This window comes from Vombatus ursinus, unplaced genomic scaffold (assembly GCF_900497805.2).
Source record: "Vombatus ursinus unplaced genomic scaffold, bare-nosed wombat genome assembly UNPS02000580.1, whole genome shotgun sequence".
Classification (NCBI taxonomy): Eukaryota; Metazoa; Chordata; class Mammalia; order Diprotodontia; family Vombatidae; genus Vombatus; species Vombatus ursinus.
In genome coordinates, this window is record NW_020940358.1 from 26,618,047 (window position 1) to 26,633,574 (window position 15,528).

Genomic DNA, 15,528 nt, shown 5'->3' on the forward strand with positions numbered 1-15,528 from the left:
GGTGACTGCATCAGAGGAGAGAAGCAGGTACAGAGGTAAAATCCACAGGCCTTGGCAATACATTGAACACTGATGGTGAGAGAGGAGTAGCAGATGACACCTAGGTTTTGACTTTGGAGGCTGGTAGGGCCTTCACATAAAAGGGGAAATTTGGAAAGGGGCGGAGGGAAAGATAATGATTTCAGTTTCAATTTTGGACATGTCGAGTTTAAGATATCTACAGGACATCTAGTTTGAGAGGTCTGATAGTCAGTTGGAGATTTGATACTGGTGGTCAGCAGAAAGGTTAGAACTAGATAAGTAGATTTAGAACCATCACAATAGGAATTAGAATCTATGGGAGATGATGAGAATATTAAGTGAAATAGTATAGAAGGAGGAGAAGACAGCCTAGGACAGAGCCCTGTGGGACAGTCACATTTTAACGGGTGGGATCTAGCAAAGGAGACCGAGAAGGAGTAGTCAGGTAGGTAGGAGGAGAACCAGAAGAGGGGTGGTCCTAGAGAGAAGAGAACACAAGGATGATTGGCAGTTTGAAAGGTTTCAGAGAGGTCAGAGAGGATGAGGACTGTGGAGTTCACTAGACTTGGCGATGAAGAGATTGTTAGTAATTCTGGAGAGAGCAGCTTCAGTTGAATGATGTGGCCATAAGCCAGACTGAAGGGAAGCGGAGGCACCTATTTTAGATGGTCTTCCCAAGGAGTTTAGCCACTGAAGGAGGCAGAGATATGAGATGGTAGTTTGCATGGATGTTCTTTATTCTGGAAATTTATTCATGGATGATTGTTCTCTCCCTAAGGCATGACACCATTCCTCCCCTCATGTCACCCTCTGGGTGCTGAGCAAGGCCCAAGCATGGACTCATTATGGACAGAGGCAGGTCTGGATCATGTCTGCTGAGGGGTCTTGGGGAGGTGGGGGAAGGGCAGTCGGCTATCTATCCCAATGGGATCATATGGAGGCAAAGTGCATCCCTCCTTGCTCAGACTATAGACCTACTGGAAACCTGCACAGCTGCAGATGTCGCTGCACTGTCCTCTAGTGGCCAACTTCCTGGGGACTGATGCTAAAACTCCACTGCACTTGAAGCAATCAATACATATTCTTGAACTGTGGAAAGGGAGCATTTTTGTGAATGAAGCCTTATTTAGCAGGGTGGTGGAAGCTTAAAAGTCTCAGGATTCTCTGATGGTATCTTTCTGTAAAAAGGGTCCTAGCAGCAATAATTCAGAAAACTCTCAACCCATAAGTTTGATCTTTAAAACAACCCTATGAGATTGTCTGGCCCAGGAAATTCTCCCCAGTTTACAGATGAGAAAACTGAGGTTGAGAAGAGATGCAAGTTGGCCAAGTTCCCACACTTAAATAAATGACAGTACTGAGACTCTATGTCTCTATGGTACTTTCCAAAACAGAGAGAAATCATTTTGAGATTACTCACTGTTTTTGATTTCCTGGCCCACAATTCCCGCATTTATATGGCTATGGATAATCCCGACCTGACAGTGAATACCTACAGAGATGGGGATGCAGGCTTTCAGCTCTGCAGAGGGCCTTTGAACGCTGGCTGGGCAGTACCACCTCACACAAACAGCAGTTACTTTGGTGAGAGAGGGCATGGGGTGGATGAGGGCAGAAGATGACCCTCTTATACAGGCTCTTACACACACTAGCTCAGAAAAGTTGTGGAAAGATCACATTTCTGTAAAATATTTGAGCATTAGACTTTGCTTTTTTGATCCTCAGTACTCTCATATAAAATGGAGATATCAACACTAGCACTACTTGGTAGGTGGGGTTGTTGTGAAGAAAGCCCTATATACTGGGAATCACTAGAGAGAGAAAGGGGAGCTGCTGGGATCACCCCTTTCTGTTGCCCCTGCCCAGGGCTCTCAGCTTCCAGCTTCTGTTGGAGTATCTCCCCCACAGATTCCCAGGCAGGAGCCTTTATCTCCCTTCCCAACCCTTCACCCCCCACTCACACCCCACCCCACCTTACCTTATGTCTCATCCTTTTGCTTCATCAAAGAAATCTAAAGAAATGTGGGCAGGAGAGACAACTAGAGATGTGCAGAGCCCTGCTAATAATTAACTCTTGGGTGGGGTGGGAGGGACAAGCTTTCCAGAGGCTGCTTCAGGTATCTGTTATCAAACCTCTGGCATAGTTTTCTATTTGACAGTGAATTTGATTTGGCCCTCACTGGATTCTTCCTGGGTTAAGGAGGGGGATTAGATGGTTGGTTCATAATTTCATGGGGAAGGGAAAAGCTCATCTACCCCCTTCCTACAAATGTACCCTTTCCCATGTCTCAAATTCCACCATTAGAGCTACATTACTTTGGGAGTGGCTGGAAGGCCTCCCACAGAGCCAGGAAGACCTGGGTTGAAGCTGTATCTCTGACTATATGACCCTGGGCAAATCATTTAATTTTTTAGTGTTCAAGGCAAATAAAATTTCAGAGAAGGTTATGACTTGTGTAGGTAATGTACCTTACCTGAGACCTCCTGACTCAGCTCAAATCACAAGGCCAGTCCCTATGCCTCATATGTATTGGAGCATAAGTGAAGTTTTGCCACTGTTAAAATGCAAACTTTTCTTTTAGTCTTTCAAACCTCGGGGGTGAATAAACATAAAGAGAACCTTTCCAGAGAGTTGATTCTATGATGGGATGGGGGAGAGGAAAGAGAGCACCAGGACGGCAGTGGGGACCAAGCAGCTTGCCATGGCTGACATTGGTTCTGGGCCCCTCACCTCCCCCTGCCCAGCCAACTGCCCAGTGAAAACTCCCCAGTTCATTCTGAAAGAACATCTGAACCAGGGAACCCTTGTGTCAAAGTATTAGTGCTCAGTCTATCAAAGGGTTCCTTTCTACGATACTCCCTCACACTCTGGGCTCCCTAAGCTCCAAACTCTTGTATTGCCATGGCTACCAGACCACTGGTCACCCTTTCCCATGACTCTTGCCAATGGAGCTACCCCCAGTCTTTTAACACAGACCTAGGTCCTACTGGGTCCCCCTCTGGGTCAGCAATAGTCAGGTAGGTCTTGGGGTTCCCAAGGATCTCTGCTTTCCCCAAACATTCTCCATCCAAGCAGACTTCTGCCCAGGATGCCTGTGACCTCAGGCCTGGAGAAGGAACAAAGAGGTTACTCCTGCCTCAAAATGTAAACGTGGTTTTATTCAATGCCTTTCAGTCTCACAAGGTACAGCTTCCCCTCACCTTCTTCCTCCCTCCCCCAATCCCAAAACAATATGGCCACATAAGGCACCGTGCACTGTTCACCCACCATCAGGAGGCTTTTCCAAGAACAAAAATAAGCTTTAGGTCTTCTTGATGACCCTGAATGTCCTCACTTACTAATTTACAAAGTGTGATTGTCCCTCAGAGTACAACTTCAAGAAGAGATCTCCTTAAGTTAGATCTGTAAGCCCCTACCCCCTCCCCAACCCCATCCCAATGAGAGAGTTTAAGAAACAAAACCAGCAACAAAGAAATCTGCCATCACAGGTACGAGAGCATAATACCAGAGTAATGAGATTAGTTCATAAATTAAAAAAAAAATAGCCTGCCTGCTCCTCCTTATATCAATGATTTCTTGCTTCCCTTCAGTGAGTCCCGCAGGCGGTCACGATCATTGAGTCCCCACCAGTTCTGGCCCACATCCCTGCCCTTCGCTCCCATCTTCATCCCCAAAGTCAGACCCTCCCCAGTTGCCTCCTGGAGGGCTCTCAGTTCAACCTTTGAGATGTAGCTTTATTTCTTCCAAGGACCTTGGCTTCCAAGGAAGTGGGCCCCACTTTAGGGTGACTGCTCAGTCTCTGCTCTGTCCAAGTCCTCAAAGTCTGAAGCGGGGAGACAGGAAGGAAAAGGAGTGGGGGCACAGGCGCATGGGTGGGAACTGTCCAGCCAAGCTCGGGGCCACCTCCCTGTGGCTCTGCTATAAGTACTCCAGCTCCAGGGCATGCCTCAGGGCCTCCAGGTCTGCATGGCAGGAGATTCTCCAGAAGGGCATGTTGTGCTGCAAAGGAAGGACAGAATAGTTCACCTTTCTCTGGTACAATGTGTGCTACAGAACAGGAGCAAACGCTCTCCTCTCCATTCTGCAGATGAGCAAACGGGGTCAAAGGGAGAAGGGACTTGTCCAATGCTATTTGGACACAAGGTCACAAGGCAGAAGTCAGACTTGAATTTGGGCTTTCTGACTCTAATTCCAAGGTTCTTTCTGCCTCACCATGCTGCCTTTCACAACAGTCCATACCCTCTCCTTTAGGACTGCAACATCCTTGTTCAATGTCTGAGGGGCACTGAAGGGAGGCAGGAAGGGAGTATTCTCTTGAGCTCCTGGCAAAGGGGCTTTTGTTAATCACAGAGATGAGAGGAACAGGAGAGAGGAGTTTGCTCACCATAACACATGGGGAGTACCAAGAAGAGAGAAGCCGAGTCAGCTCCAAGGGGCTAATTACAGGCCAGGTCGATGTTGGGTTATTATTATTTTTTCTATAGGAAGCATATCAACTGTTAACATTTTGGGCTAGACTTGTGATTTCATTGTTACAAAGAATTCCCAGTGAAGGGACGTTTTCTCCTTTTGCTGGTTGGACACCTGCTCTGCAGCTTAGCATGTGAGTTACCGGGAGGCACCAAGAGAAGTTAAGTGACTCTTCCAGGGTCATACAGCCAGTGTGTGTTAGGAACAGGAGTTCTTTGCTTGGGGTCCATGGACATATTTCAAAAGATCTGAAAGTTTGCTTAAAATTTTTTTTTGATAACTTATTTCAGTAAAATTGATTTCCTTTGTAATCCTATATAGTTCTTTTCCCCGTGCATTTAAAAACATTCAGAGAAGGGGTCCCTAGGCTTCCCCAGACTACCCCAGGAGTCCATCACACAAACCCACTTGTATTAGCTATAGGGATCGAACTCAGGTTCTCTTGAGCTCTGGGCTGGTTCTCTTTCCACTCCACCATGGATACCTTGCCAACTGTTATGGCTATGGATAGACATGCCTACCTTCTGTGGGGCACTGTGCTTGGTGCTAGGGAAGGTACCATCATCTCTACCCTCAGAGAGGTTACTATAGAGGGACGGGGCAGCCAGCATTGTGATGCCTCTTCCCTGGATCCCCCCTGCTAACCCTGGAATGGAGGGTTAGCCACACGATCTGCTAGGGTGGTCACTGGCATCTGGGGTGGGGGGAGTACGGTTGTTCTAGCAGCTGACCGACACTCCACGGGCAAGAAGGAAACATGATCCCCTCCTGTGTAGGTGTCTTGCAAAGCCCTAGTCACCCCACTTGCTCACAGGGAAGTTTCTTTACCAATTTTCTATCCCTTTCACAACTTGGTCTTTCACCTCCTTGGTCTTCGTGACCGAGATGACTATATGCAAACAGAGAGGTTGGAACGTCCATTCCCTCTTCTATATAATGTATAAGAAGTGTTATGGGAAGTCTGTCCCAGTTCCATTCCTGGAGAGGGGAGTTGCGACTGGCTGACCTGCCCATTCCTGCCACTGTGACTCAGGCCAGCCACATACCTGACCAGGGCCCAACTTTCCCCACAGAGAAAGAAAAGCTATCTCTAGGCATCCTGCCTCTTGTCTGGTTGTCCTGAAAGGTATTCTTTCTTCTCTTTCTACTTCCAATCTAAGCCAAGGGGTCTTCCCCTTTTTGGTGACATGGACTCCCTTTCGGCAGAATGAGAAAGTCAGTCCGGTGACCCCTTCTCAGAATGGTATCTTAGATGCATAAAATAAAATACAACTAATTAACCCTTTTTTTTTTTTTGGTGAGGCAATAGGGGTTAAGTGACTTGCCCAGGGTCACACAGCTAGTAAGTGTCAAGTGTCTGAGGCTGGATTTGAACTCAGGTCCTCCTGACTCCAACGCCAGAGCTCTATTCACTGCACCACCTAGCTGCCCCCATAAAATAAAATACAGAGAGGATCACAAAGGAAACCAGTTAAAGTTCAACCAGACTGAAGTACAATCATCAAAATATTTTTAAAAATCAAGTTCACAGCCCCCAGATTAAGAACCTCTGTTCTATGCTCTCCTGGTCCTTGAAAAACACATTTCTGTCTGGTTTTCCAGTGTTTTGTCAAATAATCGACTGACCTGTGGCATCACTCACCATTCCCCATGCTTCCCAACTGTAAACACCCTCCCTAGCCACCATACCCCTCTCTGTTGTTTTTCTTTATTAAAATGGAAGCAATGTGAGGGTAAGGACTTTTGCATTTGTATCCCCAGGACCTACTGCAGTATTTGCACAGAATCAACACTTAATAAGTCCTTTTTCATTTCATTCATTCTTGACTCAGACATAACGGCTTCCCTGAGCCCCAAATTCTGAGTCCCTGTATCTCAGGTCTAACCGATCTCTACTTCCACACACGTTTCTGCTCCTTGATTTGGTTTCTCCTATGGACTCACTTCTCTTCTCTCATCTTCTCTCATCATAATTTTCTTTTCTGAAATTGTTCTTCTCTCCATCATCCTCTACTCTACTAAAGTCTTAGGGGTATAGAGGTGACCATGGGCTCTTGTTGTGTACCATTCAAGAATCAGTTAAACTAAGTGCATATCATTTCTCCTTTGATAGTGGCAGAGAAAGATTATAATCTGTGTAGGTGGGGTTCTACCTATAAGGATGAAATCACGAATCTTTTCATGATTTAAGTAATAAGTTCTTCCTATTTTCCCTCCCCCATACCCCCAACACACATTAAAGTTGCCTTTAATCTTCAGTCAAGGTAGGCCTTGGCATCTGTTAGATCCAATGAATTTCAGAGCTGGAGGGCAATGATTAATTATATCTAGGTTGAGATCACAGAGTCAGAGGACCATAGATTTAGGAGTAGAAGGCACCTTTGAGATCATCTTTGCAATCCCTTCATTTTACAGATGAGGAAACTGAGGTTTAAGTGACTTGTCCAAGGCCATATAGGTTGAAAAACTGAAATCTGAGTCATGGTCTTCTTACTTCAAATCTGTGCTATTTTCCCAGAACCACATTGCCCTGGTAACCTCATCAACCCTTCAGTTGAGGCCCAACAAAGGGGAAGTCACTTGCCTAAAGTCACTCAAAATAATTTATACAGGGAGTAAGTGGCCAGGTGGGATTACAGCTCAGGACTCCTCGTTCACAGACCAGCAGTGTCCTATTGGGCCCCCACAGCCATGATCCAGGAAAGCAATTCCTTTGAAGAATAGGTCAGTCCTCTGTAATAACTTCTACCTATGAGGCCGCCATGTCAGTCTACCTTCAGACTCTGTTGGAGATAGCCCAGAACCCCGAATCCAAGAAAGAGCCTTGGGAATAGCAGCGCTCCTGGACCACTGGCCCTGTTTCCAACCTAACCCCCCAAGCCCATCCCTGGAGGGAGCAATCACTGTGGAGAAAGGGTTCACCTTTCCTTACCACCTTTCCTTACCACCACCAACCCCAACTGTTGACCAACACCACAGGGAAGTAAACCCAAGAGCCCCAAGAATGGCAGTGACCCCTAGACCCCTGGTTCTACTTCCAGCCCAATTCTGGCAACTACCATGTGGGCACAGACCTCCCATGAATGTGCAACCTGACAACTGCTTCTGGGTACAGAAGACCCAGAAAAGAAAGTTCTTGCCACCAAAGTCCTTGGCACTGTCCAATGGCTCAACATCAGAAGCTGATATCAATTAATCAATCAATAAACATTTATTAAAGTCTACTATATGCCAGGCATTGTGCCAAGCATAGGATGTGATTTTATTAGTAGAAATGAAATTAAAGAAGATGCATTATTATGATCCAAAGACCACGGGACCTCTCTTTCTGTCTTGTAGCTAAAACCTTCGAAATGCATTCTCTTCCCTCATTAGAATTTGAGTTCCTTGAGAACAGGGCCAGGCTTACTTTTCTCTTGCACTTAGCATAGTGTTTTTAACTTTATTTTTTAAATATTTTTTTCCAATTATATGTAAAAACAAATTTTAACATTCTTTTTTTTGAAAGATTTTGAGTCCCTGAGTCTCTCCCTTCTTCCTCCTCCCCCCCCAACAAGAAGGCAAGCAATATGATCATGTAGCAGTATTTCATACATAGTAAGTGCTTAATAAATGCTTTTTCATCCATCCATCCATCTGTTCATTCTCTGATTATACCAAATGGTCTAAGCAGGCTCATTGTTTTCTATCATTCATTGATTTGCCCATTAGTCAATCTGGATGGTCATTTACAGAGGGTCACAGAAAGGGACATCCTGTCTCCAGAAGGACAGACGTGGGGAAGAGGATGAGTACTTATTTGTAAGGTCAGGGTGTGTGTGTATTTTGGGGGGAGGTGTGGGGGAGAAAAGAGAAATGTAAATCATTAATGCAGTTGTACAGCCAAAAGCCCGAGGACGATGTCAGAGAGAGGGGCAGATGTAATCCTTGCCTTCAGGGAGCTTACAAATCTAGGTGGGACTTTCCCTTTTAATGTCCCCAATTTCTGACACATCAGGCTTGGATCGTTATAATTCTGGGCCTAGCAAGAAATATGTGAGGAACTGTAAATATCCCAGACATGAAGAAGGCCAGGGCATCTGTGTGGAAGGGCCCTCCGGGTATCCCCTTCTGCCACGTGAAAAGGAAAACATCACCACCACCAACTCCGATGATATTAATGATAATAATAATACTGGGAGAAATAAGGCTAAAAGAACAGGGAGGCACCTCTAATCCTGACTAAAATCAAAGACAGGAGGGTTAGCTCACTACACAGCTTACGCCAAGCAAACTGCTGGCCAGGCCCTGGGGACCAATGGACAGATGGAGTCTGTGGTCATGCCAATGATTCCCACAGCCAGCCTGCTGAGTTCTGAGCCAATGAGGGGAGGGGCAAGAAAGCATTCAGGCGTCATCACCCTCCCTGGAGACCTCCTCAAAACTTCCCTTAAGGAGGGAATTTTTTTCTCTCTCACAAACATGCATATTTATTTATTTTTGGCTAGAGGTGGCGGAGGGGGAGAGGGAAGCAGTGGGGCTGAACAGCCTCCGGGGCCCGAGAAGTGACACATTTCAGATGAGGGACTGGCATCCACCTAGAGAAAGGCAACTCGCATGGGGAGGGAGATGGAAATGAAGGCACATTCAGATGGTGGACTAGGGACCTCTAACATCCCTTCTGGCTCTAAATCTGTGATCTGAGAGACGGACTGAGGGAGTTCAACTTGAAGAAGAGAAGCCCGAGGCGAGCGATGACAGTTGTCCCCAAATACCAGAAATGTTACCAAGGAATTTTCTGTTTGCTCTCAGAGAAGAGAAAGAAGGAGGCCCGGTGGGTGGGTGGAAGTTACAACGGAGAAAGATTTCACGTCAGTATGAGGAAAAACATCTTAATAATTATAACTGTCCCAAAGTGGAATTTTATGTTTTAGCTAGATTAAATGAAATTTTAAGTTCCCAAGGGCTGGGTGGGCAGCTAGGTGGTGAAGTAGATAGAGTACCAGCCCTGGAGTCAGGAAGACTCATCTTTCTGAGTTCAACTCTGTCCTCAGACACTGACTAGCTGTGTGACCCTGGGCAAGTCACTTAACCCTGTCTGCCTCAGTTTTCTCATCGTAAAAAGAGCTGGAGAAGGAAACAGCAAACCACTCTAGCATCTCTGCCAAGAAAACCCCAAATGGGGTCATGAAGAGTTGGACATAACTGAACAACACATTTCTATAGTGTCTCTCTGTTTAGGAAGTATTTCACAATAGCTTTGTGAGGTAGGTAGAGTAATGATTCCCATTTTTCAGATGGAGAAATGAAGGCTCAGACAGGTAAGGTGATTTGTTGAGCCTCACACTGCTACATATGTGCTAGAGGAAAGAACTCAGACCCAGTTCTCCATGGCCATTGTTCTCACTGATACCATTCTGTTCCTTGTGTTATCGGGCAGCTGCGTGGTTCAGTGCTGAGCCTGAAGTTAGCAAGACTTGAATTCAAATCCAGTTTCAGACATTATTAGCTGTATGACCCTGGGCAAGTCATTTAACCTTTGTCTGCCTCAGTTTCCTCAACTATAAAAAAGGCACAACAGTACCTACCACCTAGGGACATTGTGAGTATCAAGTGAGAAAACATGTATAGCACTTTGCAAACTTTAATGTGCTATATAAAAGCTACCTATTATTGTTATTATTGTTAATAACTTCCTTGTCCCCCAAACAGTTAAAGCAAGAGGCTGAATGAGTACTCTTCAGGATGCTGGAGATGAAATTCATTCTTCAGGTATGGAAGTTGGACTACTTGACCTCTAGGTCCCTTCAAGCTCCAAGATTCTTTATCCCTTACTAAGCAAGTCTGTATTGCATAGTGCAAAGAATAATATATGCGGAGTCAGAGGACCTGGGTTCGAATCCCAGTTTGTCACTTACTAGCTGAGTAAAGACGGGCAAATCCTTTCGCTTCTGTGTTCACGTTTTATCTTTTATTTGTTGTTGTTGTTGAGTAGTTTCAGTTGTGTCTGACTCTTCCTGACCCCATTTGGGGTTTTCTTGGCAGAGATACTGAAGTGGTTTGCCATTTCCTTCTCCAGTTCATTTTCCAGATGAGAAAACTGAGACAAACAAGGTTAAGTGACTTGTCCAGGGTCACACAGTTAGTCAGTGTCTGAGGCCAAATTTGAACTCAGGTCTTCTTGACTCCAGGCCTGGCACTCTATCCACTGAGCCACCTAGCTGCCCTTTTATACTTTACTTTATCTCTAAAATTAGGGTTGGATGTGGGACCTTTAATAATCTCTCTAGGTCTAAATCTGAATCTATAATTCCTCAGGCAGTGGCACGTGAGGGGGGGACCTGCAGCCTCATTTTCAACTGAAAGTTTTGTTTTTTCCCATTAAGAGCGTGTATGTTTTCCAATACAGCTGATAACTCCAGATCAGTTTGTAGGAAGAAATAAGAAATCCTTCTCCCCGGAGGGCAGCGACAACTGCAACTTGGCCCCATCCAGACCTTTCCTGTTCGAGCAGTGACTTAACTCTACAACAATCGGAAAATCCAGGGAAGGCCGACGATGATGCTGTGCTACGCGCTTATTAACTGCTACCCCCTTACCTCACCATGCTGTGTCTCATTAAATCTGGGAAATGGCTTATGTGCCTTGAGAGGCCGCGCAGGGCCTGTGGCATATGGATGTGTGTACATATATATATGTTAACATACAGAGCTACACATAGACGTCTAAATGAAGGAAAACACAGAAACTGAGAAGCAAGTGGTACATGTTACACTGAGCCTGGCTGTTTGTGAGAAGCGTCTGGCTGGGGACCCATCTGAATAATAAAATGACTAATGAATGCTAATCCTTTTGCTTTGATTCAAAGCAGAGTCTCCCCAGTAGAGTGGATATGGGGCAACAAAGACTAAAATGCTTTAAGGTCCAAGGGGCAGGTTGGAGGAAGGGGTTTTCTTTCCTCCATGCCCAGGGAAAAACATTTGCCAAGGTTTGGCTAAGCTGACAATCTTTCAAGGGTCACAATGATGGTCCTGGCAAGGTTCTAAAAAAAGGTTCTGGGTCAGTGGTGGTTGGTCGTGGTAGGTGGGAAAGGCGGGGAAGTGGGGGGAAGGGTCACACATTTCCAATATCTCTTTAAATTCTGACTTGTTGGTTACTTGACTTTTGTTAGACCTCTTAGTCAGAAGCTGCTCTGGCCCTGATTTTCCTGGCTACAGTGACCTTCACCTCACTCAGGCCCCTGCAGGGCAAATGTTCATTTGTTTGTCTTTTTCTTCCACACATTCACAGTGAGCTTGAAGTCTCTGCACTTTGTGGATGGTTCAGGTAGTAGTCTGAAATGAGGCCAGAAAGCAGAATGGGGTACTTGAGGTGGGGTTCTGTGATTCCTTCTCAGATGGAGAATTTCCTATGCGTACCCTTCTGAGCTAGGAAATGGAGATGACAAGCTGAGTTTTTTGAAAAGGGCAGTCAGGACACTGGCCTTCTCAGCTAAACATCTCCCAGTGATGCCCATCTGGCCTTTACATTAACATTATTCTGAGCCTAATAAATTCAAGTAGATTCTAGATGGGACCAAGGAACTTTCCAGTAAGCATCCCCAATAATGGTCTCAATGCCATTTCCCATCTCTATGTTTTTGCATAGGGTGTCCCCCCAAAGTCTGGTAGACCATCCTTCCTCACTTCTGCCTCTCAGCTCAGCTCCAGGGCTAACCCCTAAATGAGCCTCATAATTATTTTGCATACACTTGAATTACTTGCTAAGTTTATTAATAAATTCATTAACGATTGCTTAGACCACTGTATTAATCAGGCTAAGGTCAAGGGAATCCATCTTGGATTTGGATTCCTATGGGGGCATAGCTTACAACCCTCACTCACAATGCAAAACTTGTCTTCTATGGTAGAAAAACTATCCAAAGCTAAATCTTAGTGATAGTAGGCCAATATAGTTCTGCTTAGGTAGAAATGATAACCACATCCTCCTCTAGTCAGTGGATGGACAGCTGGTCTTAGAACCAGGAAAATCTGGGTTCAGGCCTCACCTCTGACAAATACTGGCTGTGTAACCTGGGCAAACTACTTAATTTTTCACTGCTGCAGGCAACTCTTTTAAGACTGTAAGTGGCTGGGAAGGTACTAGTCTGATCACAGGTTCAGTCCTTTTCTTTATCCCGTTCCTCTTCTTCAGGGCCTCCCAGTACAAACAAACAAGAAAAGAGTGAATATCCACAAGCCTTCCAACCAGCCTTTCCTTACTCCCTCCCTCCTTCCTCAAGCACTAGCTCCACCATTGATAGCTGACCAGGCAATCTAGTAAATGGACAGTCCTGTGCTCTTTGCACTCCAGACTATACCTGACACGTCCTGTTCCTCCAGGAAAACTACAATTCCCCAACACCAGGCAGTGAACTCAGCACCATTACATGGGCCTCCAACTGGAGAGCCCTTTGAGTCAATTTCTCAGTCAATCCTTCCCCATTTAGAGACTCTATTTCCTTTTGCTGTTGTTGGGGGGCGGGGTGAGGGTGAGCAGAGAAGAGGATGGAGAAGGCCCCTCCCTCTGCAGCCTTGGTTCCTTGATGGCTCCTGAAGTCGGCTAGATTTATCACTTGTGGAGAGGAGGAGAAAAATGACCCACTAAAATTGAGATATTATCAACGCTGTCAGCAGAAACACTGCAAGGCTCTCTTCCTTTCCTCATATTTTACACAGCTCAGGTGTACAGCAGCCTGAACTAATGATTCCCATCAATCACAAGGCCGTGGCAGGCCTTTGCAAGTAGCTTTTCCCACTAATGGGGCAGAACGCTTCATTTGAAAAGCAGTGGGAGTAAAGAGGGCCCTTAGTAGAGCCATAGTTCTGCTGCCCTGCAAAATTTGGCCCCTGCTAGCAGGTAGGGCTTTGGTACTGCCCCTGAAGGCCAGCTCTGGGACCAACTACTCTGCTTCCACCAGAATGTAAGGGGGGAGAGAGAGAAGAAGAGTCGTGTGGGGAGAAAGAGAGAGAGAGAGAAAAAGAGAGAGAGAGAGAGAGAGAGAGAGAGATTGATTGATTGATTGACTGATTGAGAGATTTTCAGGGGCCTGTGGCAGAACCTTCCCCTTCCAGCATTTCACTTCCTTCCTCTCTCAAGGTTAACCTCCCTACTCCAATATACACACATTCATCCCAACAGCCAAAATGTAGCCCCTCCCCCTAGGTCAGGGCAGCCCAGAACTCTCTCCCTGATGGGGTTTGTGAGAAGCCAGAAGCACCAGGAAATGAGCTCCAAAGTTTCATGGCCTTAACAGTCATAGCTTCTCTTAATGACCCACTATCATCCAGGGACTTATCTACCCTAGGAGCTCTTGCATGGATTTTAGGAAAGCTGTGAGCTTGAATGGGAAAAAAAAATCTGTTTTGACTTTCATTCAACTTTGTCACCTTGAGTACTTTTATTTTATGCATTTTAAAACATTATTCTGAGAAGGGGTCTCTAGTGTCCACCAGACTCCACCAAATGTCCCACATATACACACACACACACACAAGGATGAGAACCCTTCCTTCCTCTGGACCCTCTTGAATCTTGAAGATTTTTTGCCCTTTTTGCCTTTTAGGGAAACAACTGCTGTTACATTTAGTCCCCACTCCACAAAGTAGGATTTTCTTTGACTTCTCCTAAGAACACGCCTTCCAATTTGATGAGCAAGTCTCATTTTAAGAGGCTTTGCTGATGCTGCCCAGTAGGGACTGGTTTGCATTTTAATTTGCTTTCTATTCATCAAATGCCAAGACAGTCTCCCAGCATATAAGCTTCCTGGGAGCAGGATTTCTCATTTTTGTATTGGTGACCCTAGGGCCTGCCAGAGGTGCTTAATAAATGCTTATTGACTGACTGATGTAATTAAAGCTCCTGCTTCGAGGGCTAACTTGACTCAGCTAATGATGGTGGCCACACAGCTAGTAAGTGTCTGAAGTCGAATCTGAACTCAAAAAGACGAGTCTTCTTGACTCCAAGCTCTACCCACTGCACCACTTAGCTGCCCTGAACAACCTCTTTACAAGACCCTAATTCTGTATTACCAGTGTTTCCTCAGTGCAGGCCCCTTTGGAGTATGCAAGCCAAGAGTCATTTCTTTTTTTGGGCTTCCTTTGCTTTAATAAACTGCCCATTGCAGGGAGCAGAGACTTGAAGGTGAAACACAACCAGGCCTTGTTATTAAGCTCCATGGCATCGCAGTAATGTTTCCCAGCCCTGACTAGGGCAGGCAGAGGGAGGGGAAGTCTTGGCTGGAATGACTGAGACCCTGGGAATTCAGCTGTCGTTTTTTCCTTCTAAGAACTCGGCAGCCCCCCATGTCTCCCCTACTTGGTAGTCTGAGATCACAGAAATGGGATTTTACTTTTTCACAAGCTTAATGCTGTCTTTATTAACTGGAACAGTCCCTGGAACATGTGATATATGAAAAGGAAGCCCACCCCCAACAAAGCAGAGCTGGGCTCTAGGGGGAAAGCATTCCTCAACCAACTCAGTGGTTATCGGGGAGGTGGCGGCCAGTGGCCTGGAGGAGGGATTTAGAATAGGAAATTACTCAGGATGCTTCTACGATTTACAAATGGGAAAAGAGTGGTGAACTAAGAGCCTGGGAAAGAGAGATCCAAACCATGCCTGAGGCTGAGGAAGTCGGTGCAGTGAATGAAGTCCGACCACACAGCGAACATAAAAAAAGCACAAAACAAAACCACACAAACATACACACATATATATGATCAGAGATATAGCAATGGAAGGCACATTAGGGTCTGACCCTTCTCATTTTACAGGTGAGGAAATTGAGGTGCAAAGAATTTAAGTGATTTGCTTCAGGTCACGCAGGTAGTAAGGTACAGAGTTGGGATTCAAATCCAGGTTGCTTGACTCCAAACCTAGATTTCTTTTCACTATATGATGCCGTCCACCACTTCCCTCTTTCACACACACACACACCCACCCACCCATACCCCTCTTGGAGGGAAGGAATAACAGCTGAATTCCCAGGGTCCTGTTAATTCTAGCTGAGCTTCTTCTTA

The 15,528-nt window shown here is 45.7% G+C and overlaps 1 protein-coding gene across 3 annotated transcripts in view; it reads right to left on the reverse strand.

Moving 5' to 3' along the window:
• Nucleotides 1–3,476: 3,476 nt before the first annotated feature.
• Nucleotides 3,477–15,528, reverse strand: part of EYA2 (EYA transcriptional coactivator and phosphatase 2) — a 247,930-nt gene continuing 235,878 nt past the window's right edge. For all 3 annotated transcript variants that reach the window (XM_027848711.1, XM_027848700.1, XM_027848704.1), the window contains one exon: nt 3,477–4,021. In XM_027848711.1, coding sequence (XP_027704512.1) covers nt 3,941–4,021 — 81 coding nt within the window. In that variant the 3' untranslated portion in view covers nt 3,477–3,940. The remainder of the gene's footprint in view (nt 4,022–15,528) is intronic.